A 24,136-nucleotide genomic window follows, 5' to 3' on the forward strand; every position below is an offset into this window, starting at 1 on the left:
GTTTATCAAATCAGACACAAAAGATTGAAAAATCTTTGTGAAGAAGTCGTGCACAATTTGTCGAAAAGACACAATTAAAAAATCGTTCGAACTGAAATTTGATCTTGCTGCTCCAATTTAATGACATGTAGTTCGCCATACATGCAGGACATAATAGTGTATTATTGCAGTGTTATGTCAATGCTATTTATCGGTCCGTTGATTGTTATTTGGTTGTTAACAGTTAGAATACTTTAACATTACATTTATGTCACAATTTTAAAAGAGTTTGTTACCTCAGTGGTTTATACATTTACCGCACCTTGATGTTTGGCCTTAGTTGATACAATAATTGGAGAGATAGTATTTAAAAAGATTTAAACTTGCCAAAGCATATAATAAATTATATTCAAATATTAACATTTTTTTAAAGCAGCAAACCTCCAGATTCATGCTTATTCTCATTAAAGGTTTTGAAAATATATTTAAAAGTTAAAATTTTTAATATTGTGAAGTGAACAAAGACAGTTGTTTACACATGACGAATGGTACTAACAATCCACTTAAATTACCAAAAAGTGATCAAAAGTGTTAGTCACGCAGTAGAAATATGGTGACCAATAAATACTGAAAAATCAGTAAATGTAAAACTTTATAATCATTTAATCACTGTTATTACACATTCTAATACGCCCTGCATTTTTTTCTCTATTGAACATTGTGTGTTATTATGCAATAAAATCATTGTTGATGTTCTATATATAGACATGTGATGTAATAATTATACATGTGACATAACAACTAAAAAATGCAACACGCTGAAAATAAGTACGGAAACAAATCAAGCGCAATTTAGCTTAATATCAAGTATGGTGGCATTTATGTTAGAATCAAAATAATAATTATCCAAATCAGTGATTTTATCGCAATGTTGTATATTAAATGTCTTGAGGTCTTATTGCTAAGTATTATATCGTTTATTTTCATGTATATCATACTATATATCATACTATAATAGTAAAATATGATTTAAAGTTGAAATTTATAATTACAGGCACTTACATCTACAGGATTGAGGGAAAATGATCCGCGTCTGGCAGAATGTTTTCAAGGGTTGTCTCGGTATCAATCGTCCGGGAGATTTCAGGACGGTGATATGTCTAAGTTCGGTCCAACCATAGATCGTGAAACTTTTAAACAGTAAGGAAATAGTTTTCTTTATCCTGTGTGATATCTTTTACATTTATTTCGGATGGTACTGGATACTTATAAGTATATTGTCAAGACAGTTATATGAAGGTTACATCAATCTGATTAAACTCAGCTCCTAAATAATGGTACGCATTAGGGTCTAACTTCCACGAATAGGTTGTCACCTTCTCACAGCCAGTCATTGCCGAGCTTTCACAATTTTGAAAGCGATGCAGTTTCTAATTTAATCACCGGAAAACCAATACTGAGTAGTTCCATTGACAATGTTATTTTGATTCTTTTTCTAATGCCTATCTGTAAAGGAAGGTTTGACTGTATGGCTAAAAATAACTTTATTGGGTAAATTTGAATCACAATGGAGGCAAAACATATATGGTGGCAATCAGATCTGCATGTAAGAAATAACTTAAGTAGATCTAACTTTAGTCAGATTGACAGTTACATAAAGAATGCTAGAAATAACTTTACAACAAAGGATTTTGTCTGATGAGGGTAATTTTAATCCTCTTTATCTTCTACATAAGAAAACATTAAATGAAAATAAAATAATGTATACAGATGCCATACCCTGAAAATTTAATCTGCTTGCAATTACTGTCAATCCTGTGAATAAAGGCTGTGCTAAGGTGACACCATACATGACCTTTATAGACATGAGGTCTTTATTTGGAGTTTACTGTGTTGTATTTTTGTTATTGAATGTTTGTCAAAGAGTGGTCTTTATTTATGTGATTGTCTTTATTAGGAGATGGTCTTTAACACAGGCTTGACTGTATTCAACTTACCATGGCTACATAAATAACACTTGATGTAAAAAATACAACCATTTGAACCAATTTCTTTTTAATCTAAGAGAATTTACTTTTCAGTCTTTTAATATTTTATTATTTTCAAACAACTTCAGAATCAGATTCAACATATAATACGGTAAACATGCACATGTAGATGGTTCATCACAATAATGACTCATAGTATATGTCAAGGTCAAATTTTAAGGTCAGAATTGAGGGTCAAATGTTATAATCAAGTTTGAAGCTCAGATTGTACGAGTCAGAGTCAAAGCTCAAGTTTTAATGCTTAACAAGATCAGAATTGATGCTTCAATGATAAGGCCAATGTTAAAGGTTAAATCATAACCTTAGTGCAATAACTAGTTAACTCGTATTAATTTCAATGGGAGTTAACCCATTATTGCACAAAGGCGACAAAATGGTAAGGTCAGAGATGAAGCTCTAATGATAAGGTCAGAGTTGAGGTCAGAGTTGATGTTTCAATGATTAGGTCAATGTTGGTGTTTAAATTGTCACCTAATAGTGCAATGACTAGTGTAATTAGTGCAATAACTAGTTAACTTGTATTAAATTTCAATAATTACTGCACTATAAAGGTTATATTGTAAGGTCAGAGTTGAAGGTTAAATGGTAAGGTCAGACATAAAGGTTATATTGTAAGGTCAGAATTGAAACTCAAATGGGATGGTCAGAATTGAAGCTATAATGATAAGGTCAGAGTTGAAGGTTAAATGATAAGGTCAGAGTTGAAGGTTAAATGGGAAGGTCAGAGTTGAAGGTTTAATGTACTGGTCATAGTAGAAGGACACAGGGATGAAAATAAGAACAAGATTTGCTTTCTTTACCAGATTCACGTTTTAAGGGATTTTCATAGAACAATCGTAACAGATCATCTTTAAATGAAACAAGACTCTCATTGAAGTTAAGGACACCATTTATGATTAAATATTTATTATTATTATATACACAGTTACAACCATGAATAAGTATGTAGGAGTCTCTTATGGGGCCCATACATTGAGTAAATGATTGACTACTTTTATTAAAACTGTTCGTTTTCAAGACTTTCAACAAGTTTATAGCTTCTAACAAAATCAAACTAAAATAAATTTGTGTAAACTAAAACTGTTTGTCATTCTTGAAAAACTCAAAATTGTCAATTTAAAAAGTACCTGAATGTTTATTGTATAATTTGTAAGATTTGTATTGAAAGGAACAAATTTATTATAATTTTCAGATGTATAGCAAAGAATATATCCCTGATCTCAACTGCGTTTAGGAATGAGTTTATCATACCAGATTTCAGCCAGTTTTGCAGTGATATAGATGAACTATACTGGCACTGTAGAGAAAACATTAGTGGAAATGTAAGCTTTCTTGATTTCTGTTATATAATAACTGGTAACAGCAATGGTCGGAGGGTTAAGGATCACTGTTTCACACTTTATCTATAGTTTTATATGTTACAGCAGCAAGTGTTAAATGTCATGTGACATGTACTTCACTTCAGTGAGAGATATTTTTCTGGTCCTTCGGGATTATTGATTCCAACATTGAAATGTTGAAATGTTGAAATTTCAGTTCTGCTCAAGCTGGTTATAGGGGCTATGAGGAATGTTTCACTTTTTCATTATCCCTCATGTACATGTACAGACTCATTCAAAGGGAGTTATGATTATAATTAATGCTTCTGAGGGATCACAGTTTTAACCAGATTTTTAAGGAGTCTGCTTTTCAAATTGAACCTATCTAGCATGAGTTTGAGCTCTATTTATGTGACACAATGTTGTCTTATATGATGCCACCACTGGTCACTGTAAAATCAGAAAGTATCACGAGTCATAAATGGCAAAATTTGAAAATTTCAAGCTGAGTATGAATGAGCCTGTTCATGGACTGAACTGGAAAGTGCAAGTTACTGTCCATGCCCACTAGAACTGGCTTTAGCAGAATTCAACGTTTAAACATGATTATGGTGAAATTTGAATTTAGAATCATCCCATTCTGTGGTTACCATGGAACCTTTCAACAAACAAACAAACAAACCATGAAAATAAATTTGTAATTTTTGTTTAGGGAACATTTTATTCTCGTTATGTATAATATTCATGTGTTAAATAAGAGAAACTTACCAGGTAATAACGTTTCGAGAATCGTTCATAACATTATTGAAACAACATAATTTTACTGTTGATAAATTTTACAAAAAGAAATCATTAGATGTAGCATTATACCATTTAATTAAAAATAATATTCCAGTATTTATTACTTTCTCTAGTTAAAATAAAGTTTGGTTTCTATATTTTCAGGTAGCAACGTATATACCTCAGCTAGCTAGATATAGTCCTAACTTCTGGGGAGTGGCGGCGTGTAGCGTAGATGGACAGAGGTACAAAATTCTTTCTGCTAAGTCTATACATGAATTGTATAAAGTTAATATGTTGTTAAATGAATAACTTAGATAGAAATTTACAAGCTTCATTGAAACATTTTATATTGAAGAACTCAGGCTTCGATGTTCAATGTCATGGGCTCCATTCCATGAAAGTCCTAAATGTAAGTCTTAAGTAAGTCCTAGGACTTATGATAAACTATAGGACTAACTTAAGACCATTTCAATAACTATTTTCATCTTTATTAAATGCTTTAAACATTTAATAAATTTATTCTTCTGAGGAAAGTTACAAAATACAAATGCACATGTTTCTATCAGCAATTTGTAAGGTTCATTTAGAAATTAAAAAGTCTTAACATAAAAGACATAAAAGTTAGGACATTTTCTTTGAAACAAAAAGTGTCTCACTTTTAGTTTTAAGACATATTTAGACTTTCCATGAAATGCAACCCAGTGTTTTATTTCATTCATAATAGGCTATTGTGAACTATTAATTTTGAGATGGTAACTCCAATATTGAAGGAAAATAAAGGGACACAACTGTAGTTAATACTTTTAACTGTTTAATCACTTACATTTTACCTTTAATAGTTTAAATCTCAAGAAGGTTTTTTTTAGCTTTTTATGCCAGGAAAAACACAAGCTGGGCTGTGTTCAAAGAAACTCCTGAGTGTACCCGAAGTACTAAAAAACTGGAAACAAACTAATCCCTCGGAAGCATTAATCACAACAAAATTACAAAAGAATTGCAGACTCGGTTTGATTGAGTCTGATAATGAATACGTGCAACATCCCTCAGGCCCCCTAGCACCGGCTTGAGCGGTACTCAATTCTCAACACTAAGACTTAAAACCAACTTTAAGGCTTAACTTAAGCTTTTTCAATAAATTATTATTTATTCAGTCAAAGACAGTAGACTGTATTTAAATTTATGTACGGATAGAAATAAAAAAATACAGTAACAGAAAATTTATTCGCAGTGTTTTATTGCTTATCTGTATTGCTATTCAGAAATTAATAGTCATAGGAGTCATAGGTTAAGACTTTTTCTATGGAACACAAAATTGTTTCAGTTTTGGTCATAAGAATGATTTAGACTTAAGACTTTCTATGAAACGCAGCCCTGGTAATAGGTGTTGAATGCTTGCCAATGTGAATTAATTTAAAAAAAGGAAGGAACATTCAAAAATGGCTTCATGGAGAATTATAAATTTATACCTATATGTATTATTGAACTCTTAAATGAAAACTCTATTTGCATTAAAACTGAATAAAAATCCTGTAACTGTATAAGATGTTTCACTCGAAATGCTTTTAATAAATTTTTGAAAAGTGCAAAATGACTACTAAATTATCATTTCTCTTTTTCTGTAGGTAAATATTTTTGACTTTTTAGGAAATGAAATGCATTGTTAAAACCTAGTGGGCATTGCTGTTGTTATTTGTATCCAGTAACAAATTAAATAGAATATTTCAGTGGAAATTATTACAATTTTTCAGATATTCTGTAGGTGACACAAATGTACCATTCTGCTTACAATCAGTATCAAAACCTTTGACCTATGCCATGGTGTTAGATGACCTTTCACCAGAGGTCATCCATGAATATGTAGGTCATGAACCCAGTGGCGTAGCTTTCAACACTATCAACTTAGACTATAGAGGTAAATGTTTAATAATTTTTCTGTTAAGGAAATAAATAACATGGGTTTGCCTAAAATACGAAAGTGACTTTTTTGACGAAAGTGACTTTTAAAATATGGATTATAGTGTTTTAATAGACTTTTACAATAAAATTGCAGGTTTTAGACGTATATTATTAGAAATTGATTATATAATCATTTTGATGATTTAATTGCTATTTTTTTTATTTGCATAATTTCTATACACAAGTTCTGATATCTTCTTTCGCTCACATTGAAAAATACGAAAGTGACTTATAAAGTATTAAAACACTGTTTAAATTGAAAATTTTACTATTAATGCACTAAGCAGATGTTTATATTATCAGAAATTGATAATATTTATTTTCAAAAATAATCATTATGAAGATTTAATCACCATTTATTTGCACAATGTCTATACACAATTACAGAGATCTTCCTTTCGCTCACATTGAAAAATACGAAAGTGACTTATAATATACTGTTTAATTTGAATTTATATTAATATAACAGTTTGTAGAGGTATAGTTTCAGAAATGAATAAATTATATTCAGAAAAAAAAAATCATTATAATGATTTAATATGCATACATTTCCATTATTTCTATATACCAGTTCACAGATCTTACTTTCGCTCACTTTCGTATTTTTAATGTGAGCGAGAGGAAGCGAAAGTGATTTTAAAAATGTTAAATATAGCGGTTTAATTGAATTTTATATTAATATTGCAGTTTGTAGACGTATATTATCAATACTAGTTTTTTTAATCAATATGATTTGATCTTCATTTATTTGCATATAATTTTTAATATTTATACACAAGCTCTGACCATGGTTAAAACATTGCTATTCAGTTGGTACATATTTTCCCATAAATGATGGATAATCTTGTCCAGATTGAAATATAGGCAACTCTATTTATCATATTTAGTGTGGTTAGAGTAAAAGTATAAGTTCAATATCAAAATGTTTTTACTGTAAAATTTTGTATTCATTATTTTTTTGTTTACATTTTTTTTCAGACAAACCACACAATCCTATGATAAATGCGGGGGCTATTGTTGTATGTAGTTTATTAAAACAGACATACAATCTTGCTGACAGGTTTGACTATGTAAGTTTCTCCTTGTTTAGCCTAAACTGTTCTTGAATACTCTAGTGTTTGGTTCTATACATTGAAAGTATTTAGAGAACTACTGAGTTATTATGGAAGTTTTATTGAGGTATAGATTTACTGACTTGTTTTGGAAGCTTTTATGGTGTATCTACAAGTTATTATGGAAGGTAGATGTACTCATTTGTTATGGAACCTATATTTTCGTTTAATGTATAGATGTGCTAAGTTGTTTGGAAGTTTTGATGCAGTATAGATGTACCAAGTTATTATGGAAGGTAGATGACTACTAAGTTGTTATGAAAGCTTTATTTTCATTTAGTGTATAGATGTACTGACTTTACTATTGTGTGTTTCAACTCTTGGTTTTGTCAATAGATAAATTATTACACGATAAAATATGTTTTCAGGTTACTCAAGTTTTAAAGAGATTAACTGGTGGGGAATATTTGTCTTTCAATAATTCAGTGTAAGTTATTTATAGTTACGTATTTGCTCACAGTAAATAAAACAGAATATTTTATACAATAGGGGTACCTGTAAGTTTTCTCACAAAATATTTTATACAATAGGGGTACCTATAAGTTTTCTCACAAAATATTTTATTAAATAGGAATACCTGTAAGTTTTCTGACAAAATATTTTATTAAATAGAAGAACCTATTAGTTTTCTGACAAAATATTTTATACAATAGGAGTACCTGTTAGTTTTCTGACAAAATATTTTATTAAATAGAAATACCTGTTAGTTTTCTGACAAAATATTTTATTAAATAGAAGAACCTGTTAGTTTTCTGACAAAATATTTTATTAAATAGGAGTGCCTGTTAGTTTTCTGACAAAATATGTTATTAAATAGGAGTACCTGTAAGTTTTCTGATAAAATATTGTATTAAATAGGAGTACCTGTAAGTTTCTGACAAAATATTTTATTACATATGGGTACCTATTAGTGTTCTGAAAAACATATTTTATGAAATAGGTGTACCTGTAAGTTTCCTGACAAAATATTTGTGTTGTTTCAGTTATGACATCACATAATTATGCTCATTAATTATACTTGTATATTCATATGCCGATAGTTAAGGGAAGATATTCACATGTTAATTGATATATTTATATATGATAGTTAACGGAAAATATTCACATGTTAATTGATATATTTATATTTGATAGATTCCTGTCTGAAAGGGAGACTGCTGACAGAAACTTTGCTCTTGGTTATTACATGAGAGAGAAAAAGGTAAACATGCTAATAATAAGAAAATGAAGGACAAAACAACACAGAAAACCACACATGCACACGCCTAAAACTGTAAAAACTATAAACATTTACAACTTTTGATTTACTTTCATATTTTCTTTTTTCATTATTTCAGTGAAAAAGTAATATTTATATGGTTATATTTCCACTCTTAATTACGAGTAGAATTTAAGAGACCTCGATGCAGGACCAGTAGAAAAATATTTTTCAGTGCCTGTTAATAGTACAAAATAATGAACAGCTTAAAAGTTATACTGAATATTTTTAGGTTAATAAAAGTTCCATCAAGGACCAACAGTGTCATTTTGATTAAAATGGAATTATCATAACTGTATTATTTTGTCTATTTTTCAGTGTTTTCCAGAAGGCACAAATCTCATGGAAGTTATGGACTTTTACTTTCAAGTAACACTTTTTTTGATTTTATCTGAGTATATTTAATTTAAACTATTTCTAATAGTAATAAATGATTTTATTATAAATTTATGATTTTTCTGATGCAAATAAAGTCATTTTTAGCACAACTTTTCAAAGAAAAAGGAGAGTTACTGTACTCACCCAAGTGTCAGATTCACACTTTGGTTAAGTTTTTGCATGCAGTTTGGTATCTTCAAAAACACTGAAGAGAATTGGCAAACTTATTTGAGAGCATAATAGGAGGTCACTGTCCAAGGTCCATAACTCAAACATGGATTTTGACAGAATTATGGCCTTCTTTGAACTTAGAAAATTCTATATTATCCAGGCTCTTATTTTATTACTACTAGTAACAAGATATATTTTTACTAACAAGCACTGAGAATAGTTGAGCATGCTGTCCTACTGCCAGCTCTTGTCGACTGAAATAAATACATACATTTGGGTCAATTTTCTGTATTTTACACTTTATGTTTTTTTTGAGAGTCATTACTTGACAAATGTGAATGTTATATTGATGTCCTACGTGCTTATTCATTAAGCTTAGATAATGTTCAGGTTTGATAACATTTTCTATGCGTACTTTACAGAACGTATATAATAAAAGAGGAATACCCTATAGCTTAGGATAGTATCACTCTTATTAATTGTGTAAAATTGTAATCACACTTACTTACCCTGGGGGCTCTAATGAATATTAAAACAGGCAATTCTAGCAATACACCCCATCAGAATAGTACACTAAAGTCTTGTGCAATATTCCATTTGTGACGAAACTTATAATTATAGAATTAATTGTATGGGCATTAACTTTGATGTAAAAAAATGGACCAGCTGGGTACATGAAAAAGGGTATGATTATACTTGGTTTATACACAATTTATTTATTTTAGTTTGATTGTGTAAAAGCTACAAGCTTATAGACACACTTCGAATCTGTTCCTGGAAACAACCAGTACTGAGCAATGAGTGTGAAGTTTCTTGCTGAAGGAAACAACAACTTGCCCCTGGTGGGGTTTGAACCCATGCGGCTAGCATTCATTAGATTACTAGTCTGACACATTTACCACTCTGCAATGCCACCTATCACGCATGTTGCAGATGATTTCACTATCTGAATTTATTTATTTTACAGTTGTGTTCCCTGGAGATAACATGTGAGTCAGGTGCAGTTATGGCAGCTACTCTAGCTAATGGAGGAATATGTCCTATCACAGGTGATAAAGTATTTTCTTCTTCCTCCATGAGGGATACAATGTCGTTGATGCTTACATGTGGCATGTATGATTACTCTGGTGAATTTGCTTTCAAGGTATGTAACATTCATGTTATTTTGTTAAAGTTATCTCCCTTGTTTAACTTGATGAATTCCATTTTGCAATATGATGTTCTAAGTTTATCTCTTCTATGATCTCCCATTTTCAATGTGATGATCTCCCCTTAACAACTTGATACACTCCCCTAATCAACTTGATAATATCCCTTATCAACCTAATTACCTCCCCTAATCAATTTGATAATGTCCCCTAATCAATTTGATAATCTCCCCATAACAACTTGATACACTCCCCTGATCAACTTGATGTTCTCCCCTTAACAACTTAATTATTTCCCCTTATCAACTTGATGATCTTCCCTGATTAACTTGATAACCTCTCCTTTACAATGTGAAGGTCTCCCATGATGAAAACAAGTCATTTTGTGATTGTAGCTCTTTGTGTAGAATTTGTTGTCATTTCCGATAAGCAAAAATTTGATGTAATGACAAATCTTTCATAAATAACTTTCTAGTATCAATGTTTGTCAAAAAGTTTGTTTTCTGAAAAAAAATTAATATACAGTGATAAGATAACTTTCTCTGATGAATTTAATTTGGAGGTGATTCAGATTGACATGTCTTCACTGTTAGACAATTTATTTTCATGTTTTATTATATTCAACTAACATCATTTGGATCCTACAATTCATACAAACTTGGAACCATTTATGTTCAACTGACAGATAGCTATAGCCTTAAAGATGTAGGAGTGAATGTTAACTGCATTCACTTGTTTTATTTACTAACATTGTTCATTTACTAAAAATGTTTTAATTGAGAAGGCAATGTTAAATGATTTTCTTGAAGATAATGATATATTGCTTTGTTTTCATGTCTAAGTTTTCCTCTTATTTAAAGTAGCCTTCAGCTTTCGTTTTCTGTTGGAAAAACAATTCTGTGTCGTTCCATTTTAAGTACATGTATTTCAGTACTAATTACTTTTCTTGGAAAAGTGTATCATATCAATGTTAAACCTTCTTCAAAACAGCATCCTGAGAGCTATTTATAACATTCTTTTCTAAAAATAGAACATTTAGAAGCCGGGAAACAAATTAATCTCTTTACTAATTTTTTACATTATAGCCAGCAGACTGGCAGATTAGAGGTATTGAAGGGTTTTCTTATAGTTTATGTATTTTATGGGCGGCATATTTCATTTTGGTCTTAATTTGTATTTGATTTGACAATTATATGAAACAATTTATCTAAAAACAACATATTTAACCATTAGTAAAGCTAGAGGCCACTTTAATAATGAACAATGCAGAATTATTTATTCTTCTATTATACATTTTTATATTTTGCTTATTTAATTTTTCATTATCTTCCTAAAATGTGTCTATGTGTCACCTCTGTTTGTGTTTTAACAGGTTGGGCTTCCAGGAAAGTCGGGTGTGTCTGGTGGTATAATGCTGGTGGTTCCCAACAAGATGGGCTTCTTTGTCTGGAGCCCGGCTCTTGATAAATGGGGGAACAGTGTTAGAGGCGTACAATTTGCTAAGGTAAACTTGTAATACATATTAGAATTGCTGGCAGTGTGAGCTCAAACCCCCATCAGAGGCAAGCCATTGTTTCTGTGAGCAAGAAACTTCACACTCGCCGCTTTTTCCTGGTTGGTTCGAGGATCGGATCTGAGAGTGTTTCAATAAGCTTTTAGCTTCCAACACATTCAGACTAGAATAAATTAGTATAAACTAAATTCATATACTGATACATATCTTCACCTCAGTGCAGTAACAGTTTAATCCAATTAAATTGTAAAGGGTTTAGCCTGTAACCGCATTACTTGCAACCTTGAGTGGCTTTTGGTTTTGAGAGTCAGTAACTTGATTTAAGCAAACAAGCTGTATGGCAATAGTACAGGTTATGCCAGTTTTAACTCACAATAGAAAGATGGTTACTTTATTTAAAGCAGCAGGGGAAAATTATCTTTGTGATTTTTAACAACCCATACAGAAAAAAAATAAATAAATAAAACAATTTGGCTAATGATAGTCATATTCAACACATGCACTTTCATGTTCACATGTATTTCTCGATGTTGACATGGAATTTGTAGTTGTTTTATGACATGTACTTTTACCAGAATTAAACTGTCTATCTTTCTATGTTACATACAACATTATTTTAACTGTATAAGCAATTAGTCTTAAAGATTAACTTTAGTTACCTCCCTTTATACTGTTTTCCACTATAATTAATTGACAGTGATAAATAATTTGAAATCTTTGATTCATGAATGATCCGACATTTAAAATGCCTTACAAATTACATATATTAATATGTTCATATGTCTGTATAGTGTTCAATACCCTTTTAACAATATTTTAACATGCATTAAAGCTGCATGCCTCCAGATCAGCTAAAATATTTCAAGAAAATCAAACTACTAAGATGTAAAGAAAAGTAAATTTTAAGATTCAATACACAATATTTTACTGCTAAATACAATTTCAAAATTTTCATGATTGTCATGAATCTGGAGGCATGCTGCTTTAATTTTGATTATGATGTTGATCTGTATCATTATGCCCCCGCCATGTAATGGCCGGGGCATATAGTGTTACCCTGTTCCGTCATTCCGTCCTTCCGTCCTTCCGTCCTTCCGTCCTTCCATCCTTCCGTCCTTCCGTCCTTCCGTCATTCTGTCATTCCGTCATCATCAGTTTCCGTTCATTATCTTAAGAACGGTTGGGCACATTCAACTCAAATTTGACATATGGATATGTCATGAGAAAATACAGGTCAAGTTCGAATTTGGTCATGGTTCGATGATTTTTGGCAGAGTTATGCCCCTTTTACTTTGAAAATAATATGAAATTTCAGTTTCCGTTCATTATCTCAAGAACGGTTGGACACATTCAACTCAAACTTGACATATGGATATGTTATGAGAAAATACAGGTCAAGTTCGAATTTGGTTATGGTTCGATGATTTTTGGCAGAGTTATGCCCCTTTTACTTTGAAAATAATATGAAATTTTCAGTTTCCGTTCATTATCTCCCCAACGGTACAACACAATCAACTCAAACTTGACATATGGATATGTCATGAGAAAATACAGGTCAAGTTCGAATTTGGTCATGGTTCGATGATTTTTGGCAGAGTTATGCCCCTTTCACTTTGAAAATAATATTAAATTTTCAGTTTCCGTTCATTATCTCCCTCAAGGTACAACACATTCAACTCAAACGTGACATATTGATGCGTCAAAGGAATGCGCAGGTCAAGTTCAAATTTGGTTGTGGTTCGATGATTTTTGGCAGAGTTATGCCCCTTTTACTTTGAAAATAATATGAAATTTTCAGTTTCCGTTCATTATCTCCCTCAAGGTACAACACATTCAACTCAAACGTGACATATGGATGCGTCAATGGAATGCGCAGGTCAAGTTCAAATTTGGTCATGGTTCAATGATTTTTGGCAGAGTTATGCCCCTTTCACTTTGAAAGTAATATGAAATTTTCAGTTTCCGTTTATTATCTCCCCAATGGTACAACACATTCAACTCAAATTTGACATATGGATATGTTTTTGGAATGCCAAGGCCAAGTTCGAATTTGGTCATGGTTCAATGATTTTTGGCAGAGTTATGCCCCTTTCACTTTGAAAATAATATGAAATTTACAGTTTCTGTTCATTATCTACCTAACAGTGTTACATATTCAATTTTAATTTGACATATGGATATGTCAAAGGAATGGGCAGGTCAAGTTGGAATTTGGTCATGGTTTGATGGATTTTTGGCAGAGTTATGTCCCTTTCACTTTGAAAATAATTTAGATACATCTTAGGAATAAGCAGTTTAAGTTTGAATTTGGTCATGGTTCAATGATTTTAGACAAACTTATCTTTCCTGAATGTTGGAAAAATTTTGAACTTTCAGTTTCAGCACTCATTCTTTTAGCCATTATTTTGGCTACAAATATGCAATATGCTTTTTCTAAAGGTTAAGACTGAATAATTTCAGTGCCTTGAACGTTGTATGGAAATGGTTTGTGTTAACATTGAAAAGTTTTAAGGGCTTTGAACTTAAAATGAAAAAAAAAAATTAATGCACCATCTGAAATTTTGGCTGCATGCGGGGGCATCCGTGGCATGATGACACATTTCTAGTTACTGTTTGTTTCAGGATTTGGTTAGCAAATTCAACTTTCATCACTATGACAACCTGAAATTTACGCAGAAGAAAGTAGATCCTTGCCTGAAGAAGATAGAATCTCGCGCTACAGAGGTTGTAAATTTGCTATTTAGTGCTTACAATAGTGACGTATCAGCACTAAGGAGGTATCTACATTTCTACTACATTCGAGCCGCGTCATGACAAAACCAACATAGTGCATTTGCGACCAGCATGGATCCAGACGAGCCTGCGCATCCACGCAGTCTGATCAGGATCCATGCTGTTCGCTATCAGTTTCTCTACTTGTAATAGGTGTTGGTAAGCAACAGCATGGATCCTGATCAGACTGCACGGATGCTGGTCGCAAACCCATTATATTGGTTTTGTCATGACACGGCTCATTTATATTAAAGGCACATTATGTCTCAGAATTGAATAATTTTTTTAAATATTCTAGAAAGGTCAAATTTGAGTTTAATACAATTTAAATAATGGTTTAAGAGCTTTTAAGATGCTTATCACCTGAAGAAAGTAGGGACATATGTGAAATTGTATGTCATAATGTAACGAAATGTAAACAAAGTAGTATTTTGACATCCATATAAAATACTAAATCACTGTAATTGTACTAAAGGCCATAGAGTAATAGATGCAAGAGATGGTACAGTTAAATGCATTAAATAAGTATCTTTTTTGGAAACTACAACAGGACACCAAAATAAAATGTTTTTGAGACATTATTGAGGCATAATGGGCCTTTAAATTTTTAAGTGTTTTTTTGTTATAATCAACAACACTTTAAAGTGAATTTGTCCATAATGGAAGGTCTTAAATGCCATTTAATACCATAAATATATATCTTGATAGTATATTGTATATAATAATAATATGCGATACCACAAAAAGTTATGTATATGGATGTTTTGACTTCAAACCACTTGCCCCTCACGGTTGTGAGATTGAATCCCTACAGGGACTTTGGATTCTTTCATGTGACAAACTATCCAGCTAGCTTACGGATCGTCCATGGTTCTACTCAGGTGCCCGTTCATGCCTGATATAATGCATGGAAGGGCACCTGAGGTCTTCCTTCACCATTAAAGCGGGAACATCGCCATATAACCAATACTGTGTTGGTGTGACATAAAATCCAATCAAACAATAAAAAAAAAAAAATTATGGAATGTGTGCACATTGTAGACCAATCGACTTTAATACATACATACTAGATAGCAACTGTACATACACATTATATAAATAGACCATGGATCCAGCATACTTACATATTAATACGTAAGACTACAATTAGTATAATCCTGTGATGATACCATTATAGTGATTATACTCTACAAAATACTCTATGGTACTCTGAAATACTGACCCATTGTTGGTAAAGTTTTCAAGCCTTATTTAAAGTTTTCTTTGAAAGGATGTACGGGAGAGATCCATCTACAACAATGACAACAAAGAACAAATAGTGGCAATTGTCACATCCAGTTTTATCGTGTCTGTTCATGAGACTTAATGTGAAGGCATCATCTCTCACTCAACGCCCCTACCCCTCCTGCCCCCCCCCACCCCCCCTGCAGTGACGTAAGCTATATTCAGTCCTGAGGTATAACAGTCTACGAGCATTTTCGTGTCCTCAACATTATATTCTGTATAAAAATTGTAAATTTTCAGTGTCTGCTTTCAACCAGAATATTTGTATGTGGTTATAGCTTACATTTTATTGGTTATGGGCTTATGGCACACATTTATGTGATTATTGCCCAAACTTCGTTGCAATGATACACAATGATGTGTTTATATCAAATATTTACATGGTTATGGCTTACATTTATGCAGTTATGGCACACCTTTATATGGTTATGGCAAACATTTATATGGTTATGGCACACATTTATATGATTATGGCTTACATTTATGCAGCTATTGCATACATCTACATGGCTATAGCACACATTTTTGTGGTTATGGCACACATTTATATGGTTATGGCACACATTTATATGGTTATGGCACACATTTATATGGTTATGGCACACATTTCTATGGTTATAGCACACATTTATATGGTTATAGCACACATTTTTGTGGTTATGGCACACATTTATATGGTTATGGCACACATTTATATGGTTATGGCACACATTTATATGGTTATAGCACACATTTATATGATTATGGCTTACATTTATGCAGCTATGGCATACATCTATATGGCTATAGCACACATTTTTTGTGGTTATATCTGGTTCAATTTAGCATTAAAATAAGTTAATTGTTGTATTTCATTGTATAACATTGTTGTTTTAGTTGCTAATGTCATAGTCATTTTCCTCTGACATTTCTAGTATGTATTTAAGTTTAAAATTGAACAATGTCCTACTATTTAAGATTGTTATTCTTTTGCTCTTTTATTTTATGTTAGAGATATGATCTGACCTTCCTTGCATTTTTGATATGCTTGACTGTCTCTACTTTCACGTTTTAGATTTAGTTTCTGACAATCCTTTCTCTCATGTTTTAAATATGCTCTCACCATCCATACTTTCATGTTTTAGATATCCTCTGATTGTCCTTTCTCTCATGTTTTAGATATGCTCTGACCATCTTTCCATTCATGTTTCAGGTAGGCTCTGACCATCATTACTTTCATGTTTTAGATATGCTCTCACCATCCATACTTTCATGTTTTAGATATCCTCTGATTGTCCTTTCTCTCATGTTTTAGATATGCTCTGACCATCTTTCCATTCATGTTTCAAGTAGGCTCTGACCATCATTACTTTCATGTTTTAGATATGCTCTCACCGTCCATACTTTCATGTTTTAGATATCCTCTGATTGTCCTTTCTCTCATGTTTTAGATATGCTCTGACCATCTTTCCATTCATGTTTCAGGTAGGCTCTGACCATCATTACTTTCATGTTTTAGATATGCTCTCACCATCCATACTTTCATGTTTTAGATATCCTCTGATTGTCCTTTCTCTCATGTTTTAGATATGCTCTGACCATCTTTCCGTTCATATTTCAGGTAGGCTCTGACCATCATTACTGTCATGTTTTAGATATGCTCTGACCATTCTTACTTCAATGATTTAGATATGCTCCTTTCTTATGTTTTAGATATGCTCTGAGTGACTTAGATATGGATCAGGCAGATTATGATGGAAGGACAGCTTTACATATAGGGGCAGCTGAAGGTCATGAGAATGTTGTACGTTTCCTCATAGACAAGTGTAAATGTAATCCCTTTGTAATAGACAGGTAAGTCTAACGCCAGCAATTCTGATTAACCCTTCGCTATACAAGTATACCCATCTAACTCATCATATTTTGCCAACAATACTTGTATACCCATATTTAGCTCTTTATTGAAGAAAAAAAAAAAGGCTATTGCTACAGTTGTGTTGTCGTTGATATTGTTGTTGGTGTTGTAAGAAATAGTCCCAGCCTGGTGGTGGCATTTGTTAAAGCAGAAAATGATTCATTTGATTTGTTCATTTATATGTTATTTACCATCATCATTAACATTAACATTTACAGAGTTACCCACGTCATAGAATTACAATTTACTTTATTTGTTCTTTTAATGTATTTTCAAGTGAATATTTATAATAAGATTTATGATGAGGACTATAAAAAAAAGCAGACTGAAGGTCTTTATCCTTCTCCAAGTAGTAACAGTTGACTATTTTCTTATATAAATTATTACAGAAACATTTTAACAAACAACTCTTAAACTGATACATATTTTTAAGCAAAATTGTTGAAAGTTGCCAAGTTTTGAAATAAGATATATATATATATATATATATTATTGTTAATTGATATTGTTATTTATTTTAGATGGGGTTTTACTCCAGTGGCTGATGCTAAACGGTTTGGCCATAACAAGGTTGTTGCAATCCTCGAACACGCTATGGAGAATTATAATGCTGATGATAAGATTGATAGAAGGTTTCAAGCCATAGACAGTACAAAGTACGGAGAAATCACGTTTAAACGGGACGACACGTACACAGGTGACAGTACGATGAAATTTGATAAAAACAAATACGTTGACGACGGTGATGTTATATATAACATTGATTGCGCCCATGCAGAATTACAACCTCATGTCCTTGTTGAGGATAATGAAAACACCGGTGATGAAGTGAGATGGGCTGAGGCAAGCTTCGAAGAAGAAAAATTGGCACAATTTGATCCTGATAACAATGAAAAGATAATTGTTGAAAAGGATGAAAGTCACGATCCTAATAAAGATAAGACTGGTGATTCAGGTAGTGAAAGTAAAGATGGTGGAAATGATTTTGGGAAAGTGTTGTAAAGCAATATCATGATTCATAAAAATAGTATGATTTTCAGAGTGAACTGGATTTTACTAGTATATAGAAGCTGTTATATGCTCTACTAGTGAGCCATTGTTCGAACCCACGGGTACTGATTTTCGCTTAACTACATTCAAATGAAGTGTATACGTAACAAGTACACATGGGTTACCAAGGTTGCTAGTGAGCAAAATCATGCAAAGCCTATCCTGCCCGGTGTCTGTGTTATGTCCACATAATTTATATATGCATAATCTATGATGCAAACTGTTTTATGTTTAAATTTTAATTACTAGTATATGTTTGTCATTTTATGTAAAATTGTTGGACGTTTGAGTTTTTCATGATATTCGTAAAGCAATTGCTGCTGTATAAATGATTTTTATCTCAGTTTAGTCTTTCATTTCGCTAAGTTAATCATGCTGTCCCCTCTATCAGCAGTTTGTATAAGAATCCCTTACAATAGGAAATAAAATATTGTGATGCCAATGCACAGCGCTGAAGTAATTGTATATTTATTATCTTGTTATACATGTATCTCTTATAACAAGGACAAAGGACAGTGAATCTCCATGTATGTTGATGTTAATTAAAGGCATGTTATGCCCCACAATTGCTTTTTTTGTATTTAAAAAAAACAAAAAAAACTTTTATTTGTGGTGACTTGTTGTAGATTACAAAAGGTTACTTGTACTTATTGGCCAACTACCTGAACCATTTTATGCTTTTGTTGCTTTTTTAGCATTTAGTTTTCTTATATTGTTTTTACTATTTTGTATGGACATCAAAATATTGTATGACCAATTATTTCACAGTAAGTAATACTTTCTTCAAGTGATAGGTGTCTATTATGCTTAAAAAGCATTATTTAGACGTTATAAAATTCAAATTTGCCCTTTTCTAAAGAAGGACAAATTTTTGCATTTCTGAGAAAAATCGTTGACTCACAAATATATATATAAATTATATATCATGTATATGACAATCATTTTATATCTTTTGCATGGATATGATGAAGAATGTACATTGCTTTTTTAAAGGAACTCCACTGATGTCAAAAAGCCTACAAACATTAAACATGAATTTCTTAAACAGGTCAGCTGGGATATTCAATAACAGGAAGATATTCAAAAGATAATTTAAAAATATACTCAGAAATAAAATGAATACTGTATTTTGGTGCTATTCTTAGCCCGATTTGAGTGAAATGTGTTGCAATGGTTTACTATTTTGAGACATTTTTCACCAGTAGAATGATTATTCTGGAAAAACGGAGTGAGCCAATGATATGAAATTTTGCACACAAGTTATTGGTCAATAATCAAATGGAACATTAATTTTGAGAAAATATGTCCAGTCCCGTCATGTAAAAAAACCTGAGTGGTGTCCCTTTAACACTTACCCTTAACAAGTGTGATGAATTTGCCCTGAAACAGTTCATTTTAAGTTCAAAGAATTTGAATATTATGGTAAAAAAATGGTGACCTGACTCTATACAGGCAGTATAGGCTTATCAGTAGGTCACAGGGTTTAATATATTTTTGTTTCACTCTTTGTATATCCATAGACTGGCTGTTGCCACCAATGTACAATCATGCCAGTTGCAACATATCGTAAAGTGTCAGTTTCAAATTTTCTTAGAAAGTTAGAATTATTGAAGTCCTTTACTGAGTTACCTGAATAGATTTACAGTGTCAATACCTACAGATTGTTGCTTAAAGTATAAATTTTAGCTTGACATCATAATTGATTTTTTTTCATAATAAGGTCTACTTTTACTGTGTCCATTACTTTATAAGTCGGGCATACTGTCTCCTCTGACAGCTCTTGTTTTTTTTTTGTGATGTGAATCCCACTTATTACATTTGTTACATTACATTTATTTTGCTTTAATATTTTTGTAGAATTTTGTATGGGAAAATGCATCAGAAACCTCAATTTTTGTATGTAGATTTTTTAAAACAAGTAGAATTTTTAACACCCTATCTTGCTTGTTCTTAAATCTGAAATTATGCGGACAATTTGAAGACACTTGTATTTATAAAACGCACCAGAAGTCTACATTTAACATGCAGATGTTTTTTCCTAAGGAAGAACTAACAGACCTCACTTGAGGAGGAGGGGAGAGTGTTCAATGGTTATTTCAAATTTGAGCACTCCTATCAAAAAATTACTTGATCTAAGACTTCATTTTAAGAGAAATTATACTGCAATGTTTGTTAGTTTTGAAAGGATACAGATCTGATGCCATTCCTTTGTTTCATATTATGTTTAGACATTTTATTCTTTTCTAATCTTTTTATATCATTTTGTGCTTAGAAGATATTTTGTTATTTTAATTATATTTTACATCTTTAATTATATTTTACATCTGTGATGTTTTTTGCTTTTTTAAATGTGTTTATTTTTTATGCCCCCGAAGGGTGGCATATTAAAATTGAACCATCCGTCTCTCAATCCGTCCGTCCTGTTTTATACATATAGACAGTGGTGATCGTGTCCCTTTTGAAACTTCAGTATGCATGAAAGGATTTTAATTTTTCTTTCATATATATATATAATAACCATAGATGTATGGTGTGTCACAAACAAGACTCGGGTTTCTACCACTAAGGTCAAGGTCACTGTGGAGGTTCAAACTTTGTCATTTTTTATATTATATAAATATAGATGGTGGTGGTCTTGTCCGCTCTGAAAATTAAGTGTGCATGAAAGGATTTTAATTTTTCTTTCATATATGAAATAACCATAGATGTAGGGTGTGTTGCGAACAAGACTCGGGTTCCTACAACTAAGGTCAAGGTCATTGTGGAGGTTCAAACTTTGTCATTTTTATATTATATAAATATAGATTGCAGGGATCGTGTCCGCTCTGAAACTTCAGTATGCATATGAATAACCATAGATGTATGGTGTGTTGCAAACAAGACTGGGGTTTTTACGACTAAGGTCAAGGTCACTCTGGGCATTCAAATTTATAAGGTGGTGGTTGTGTCCGCTCAGAAACTTCAGTATGCATGAAAGGATTTTAATTTTCTTTTACATTTAAAATAACCATAGATATATGGTGTGTTGCGAACAAGACTCAGGTTTCTACGAGTTAGGTCAAGGTCACTGTGGGTGTTCAAACTTTGTCATTTTTTATGTTATAAAAAATAGAAGGTGGTGGTTGTGTCTGCTCTGAAACTTCGGTATTCATGTAAGGATTGTAATTTTTCTTTCATATATAAATTTACCATATATGTATGGTGTGTCGCGAATAAGACTCGAGGTTTCTACGACTAAGGTCAAGGTCACTTTGGGGCTCAAACTTTGTAAATTTTGATGTTAATATAAATATAGGCAGAGATGGTCGTGTCTGCTCTGAAACTAATATGCATGAAAGGATTATATTTTATTTCACATATGAAATTATCATAAATGTATGATGTGTTGCCCTTAAGACCATTGTTCCTACGCCTTAGTTTAAGGTCACTGCTGGGGTTTAAACTTTTTTAATATTTATGTTATATACATATAAATGGTGGTTGTTGTGTCCACTCTGTAACTTCCATATACATGAAAGTTTCAATTTTTATTTAAAAATATAAAGTCACCATAGATGGACAATGTGTTGTGAACAAGACTCAGGTTTCTTTGTCTAACTTAAAGGTCACTGGGGTTCGAACTTTGTCAATATTTACTATCACACTTAACGTGTATTAGGTGGGTTATAACTAGAATCCTTCGGGGGCATTTGTCATGTTCTGTGACAGCTCTTGTTGCTATTATTATAGAAAAGATTTGCACCATAAATTTTATTTAAATATTTTGTTACATTTTGATATTTGTTTAGGTTACTTGTTTGGTAGTTTAACTACGTTAAAACATATACATTATGCTATATACATGTATTTATCATATGATTGCCAGGTAATACATGTTTTATCATATGATTGCCACGTAATACATGTTTTTTTCACATGTTTGCCACGTAATACATTAAATTGTATAGCAATGACACATTATTTTTATTATATTTTTCTTCATTTATTGCGTGTATAACATGCATGAATACAAACCAATAGTAACTGGCGAGTAGCCAATAATGGTTGAATATGCATTTGAATTTAACAAGGTATATAATGTAAAGAGTATAGAAATATCATGACTTGTTACATGTACTACATGTACTTCTTTGTATTTTTGCTATCATACATTTTACAAGAAGAGATTACACTCATCAGATCCTGTCATAGTCAAGTTTCTTCTTAAATAACCCTATCCCATCAGTCACCAATGAAATTGTTATAAAACTCGCTTTAAATAACAATTTCTTAAACCTGTTTAGTAGATTTTCATATTGAATGAAAGGAATTTGACATATGTATGACATAACTAAAGCTTTTTAAGTAAATTGTTGCCAAACAATACCTCCATATGAATAGACGGGAAATAATGCATGAAAAGTGACCTTGACAATGTTGGCATTATCTTAATTGCTAACAAAATAACAAAATGATATGTGCTAACTTTAGATGTAACTGTAATATTTCAAGGGTTTGTTGCAAAAGAGTTGTATCTCTTGTAATTTAAAGAAGAAGTTACTGTAGTAATCATTTTGCACCAAGGTCTTGATTTGTAGAACCCCAAAGGTTTTGTTTTATTTCACCTTGACATCTACGATGCATATAATGATTCACCTGTGTGTGTGCGTATGTGTGTTATATAATTAATTTACTTAAAAATCTTTTTGTAAAAAAAAAACACTTGTCTAATTTCAGCCAAACTTGGCATGATTATTCCTTGTGTAAAGGGTTATGAAAGTTGTTTCCATGCAGAAATCTGGTTGCTATGGCAACCAAAAGGAGTTATAAGAATAAGTTAAAAAATCTTTTTGTAAAGACCAATAAGGCCGAGAGCAAAGATATTTTGCATAAGGTATTTACTGGTAGAGCTCTACCAAGATTGTTCAAAATTTACCCTGGCCGGGGGTTGGTGAGATGATGTCAGTAATTTTCATAATGAACTTATATAAAAAACTTGAAATACTTCTTTGTTGAAGGTACAAGGCTACAGTAAGCTTCAATTATAGCGAACACGGTTATAGCGAACTTCCGGTAATAAGGAACAATTTATTTTGGCCCGAATTATGCCCTTCTTTATTTAATATAAAAATATACGGTTATAGCGAACACGGTTATAAGGAATTATCGCTTATAAGGAACTCATTTCTTAGTCCCAATTTAGTTAAAAGTACAGAAAATTACACTTTTATAACGAACTCCAAAATATTGGCTATCTGTAAATAGAACCCGCATATTTCGTTTTCATTGGCGGCCGAATGTACCATTTATTGTTGAATGAACTTCAATACATCTATGAAAATGAATTTGTATAGAAGTACGTTATAGTTTTCTATTTAGGATAATTTTTGCAGTTGTCACCAAGATAAAACGGTTATTCATTTAATTCATTTTTTTAATTTTTTTTATATAGTTTTGCGCGAGTAGAATAATTATGATAATTTATAATCGGT

The 24,136-nt window shown here is 31.7% G+C and overlaps 1 protein-coding gene across 1 annotated transcript; it reads left to right on the forward strand.

Annotated features, from left to right (window-relative positions):
• The first annotated feature begins 841 nt into the window (after window positions 1–841).
• Window positions 842–23,291, forward strand: LOC132736962 (glutaminase kidney isoform, mitochondrial-like). Its single transcript, XM_060724177.1, has 13 exons — window positions 842–1,179; window positions 3,220–3,349; window positions 4,292–4,371; window positions 5,878–6,041; window positions 7,064–7,155; window positions 7,566–7,624; window positions 8,332–8,398; window positions 8,774–8,824; window positions 9,972–10,148; window positions 11,525–11,656; window positions 14,288–14,442; window positions 17,414–17,554; window positions 18,137–23,291. The coding sequence occupies exons 1-13, from the start codon at window positions 1,136–1,138 to the stop codon at window positions 18,615–18,617; spliced, it is 1,773 nt and encodes a 590-aa protein (XP_060580160.1). The 5' UTR covers window positions 842–1,135; the 3' UTR covers window positions 18,618–23,291.
• The last annotated feature ends 845 nt before the right edge of the window (window positions 23,292–24,136 follow it).

Source organism: Ruditapes philippinarum, unplaced genomic scaffold, assembly GCF_026571515.1.
Source record: "Ruditapes philippinarum isolate M1 unplaced genomic scaffold, ASM2657151v2 ctg9022_1_1_1_1, whole genome shotgun sequence".
Taxonomy (NCBI): Eukaryota; Metazoa; Mollusca; class Bivalvia; order Venerida; family Veneridae; genus Ruditapes; species Ruditapes philippinarum.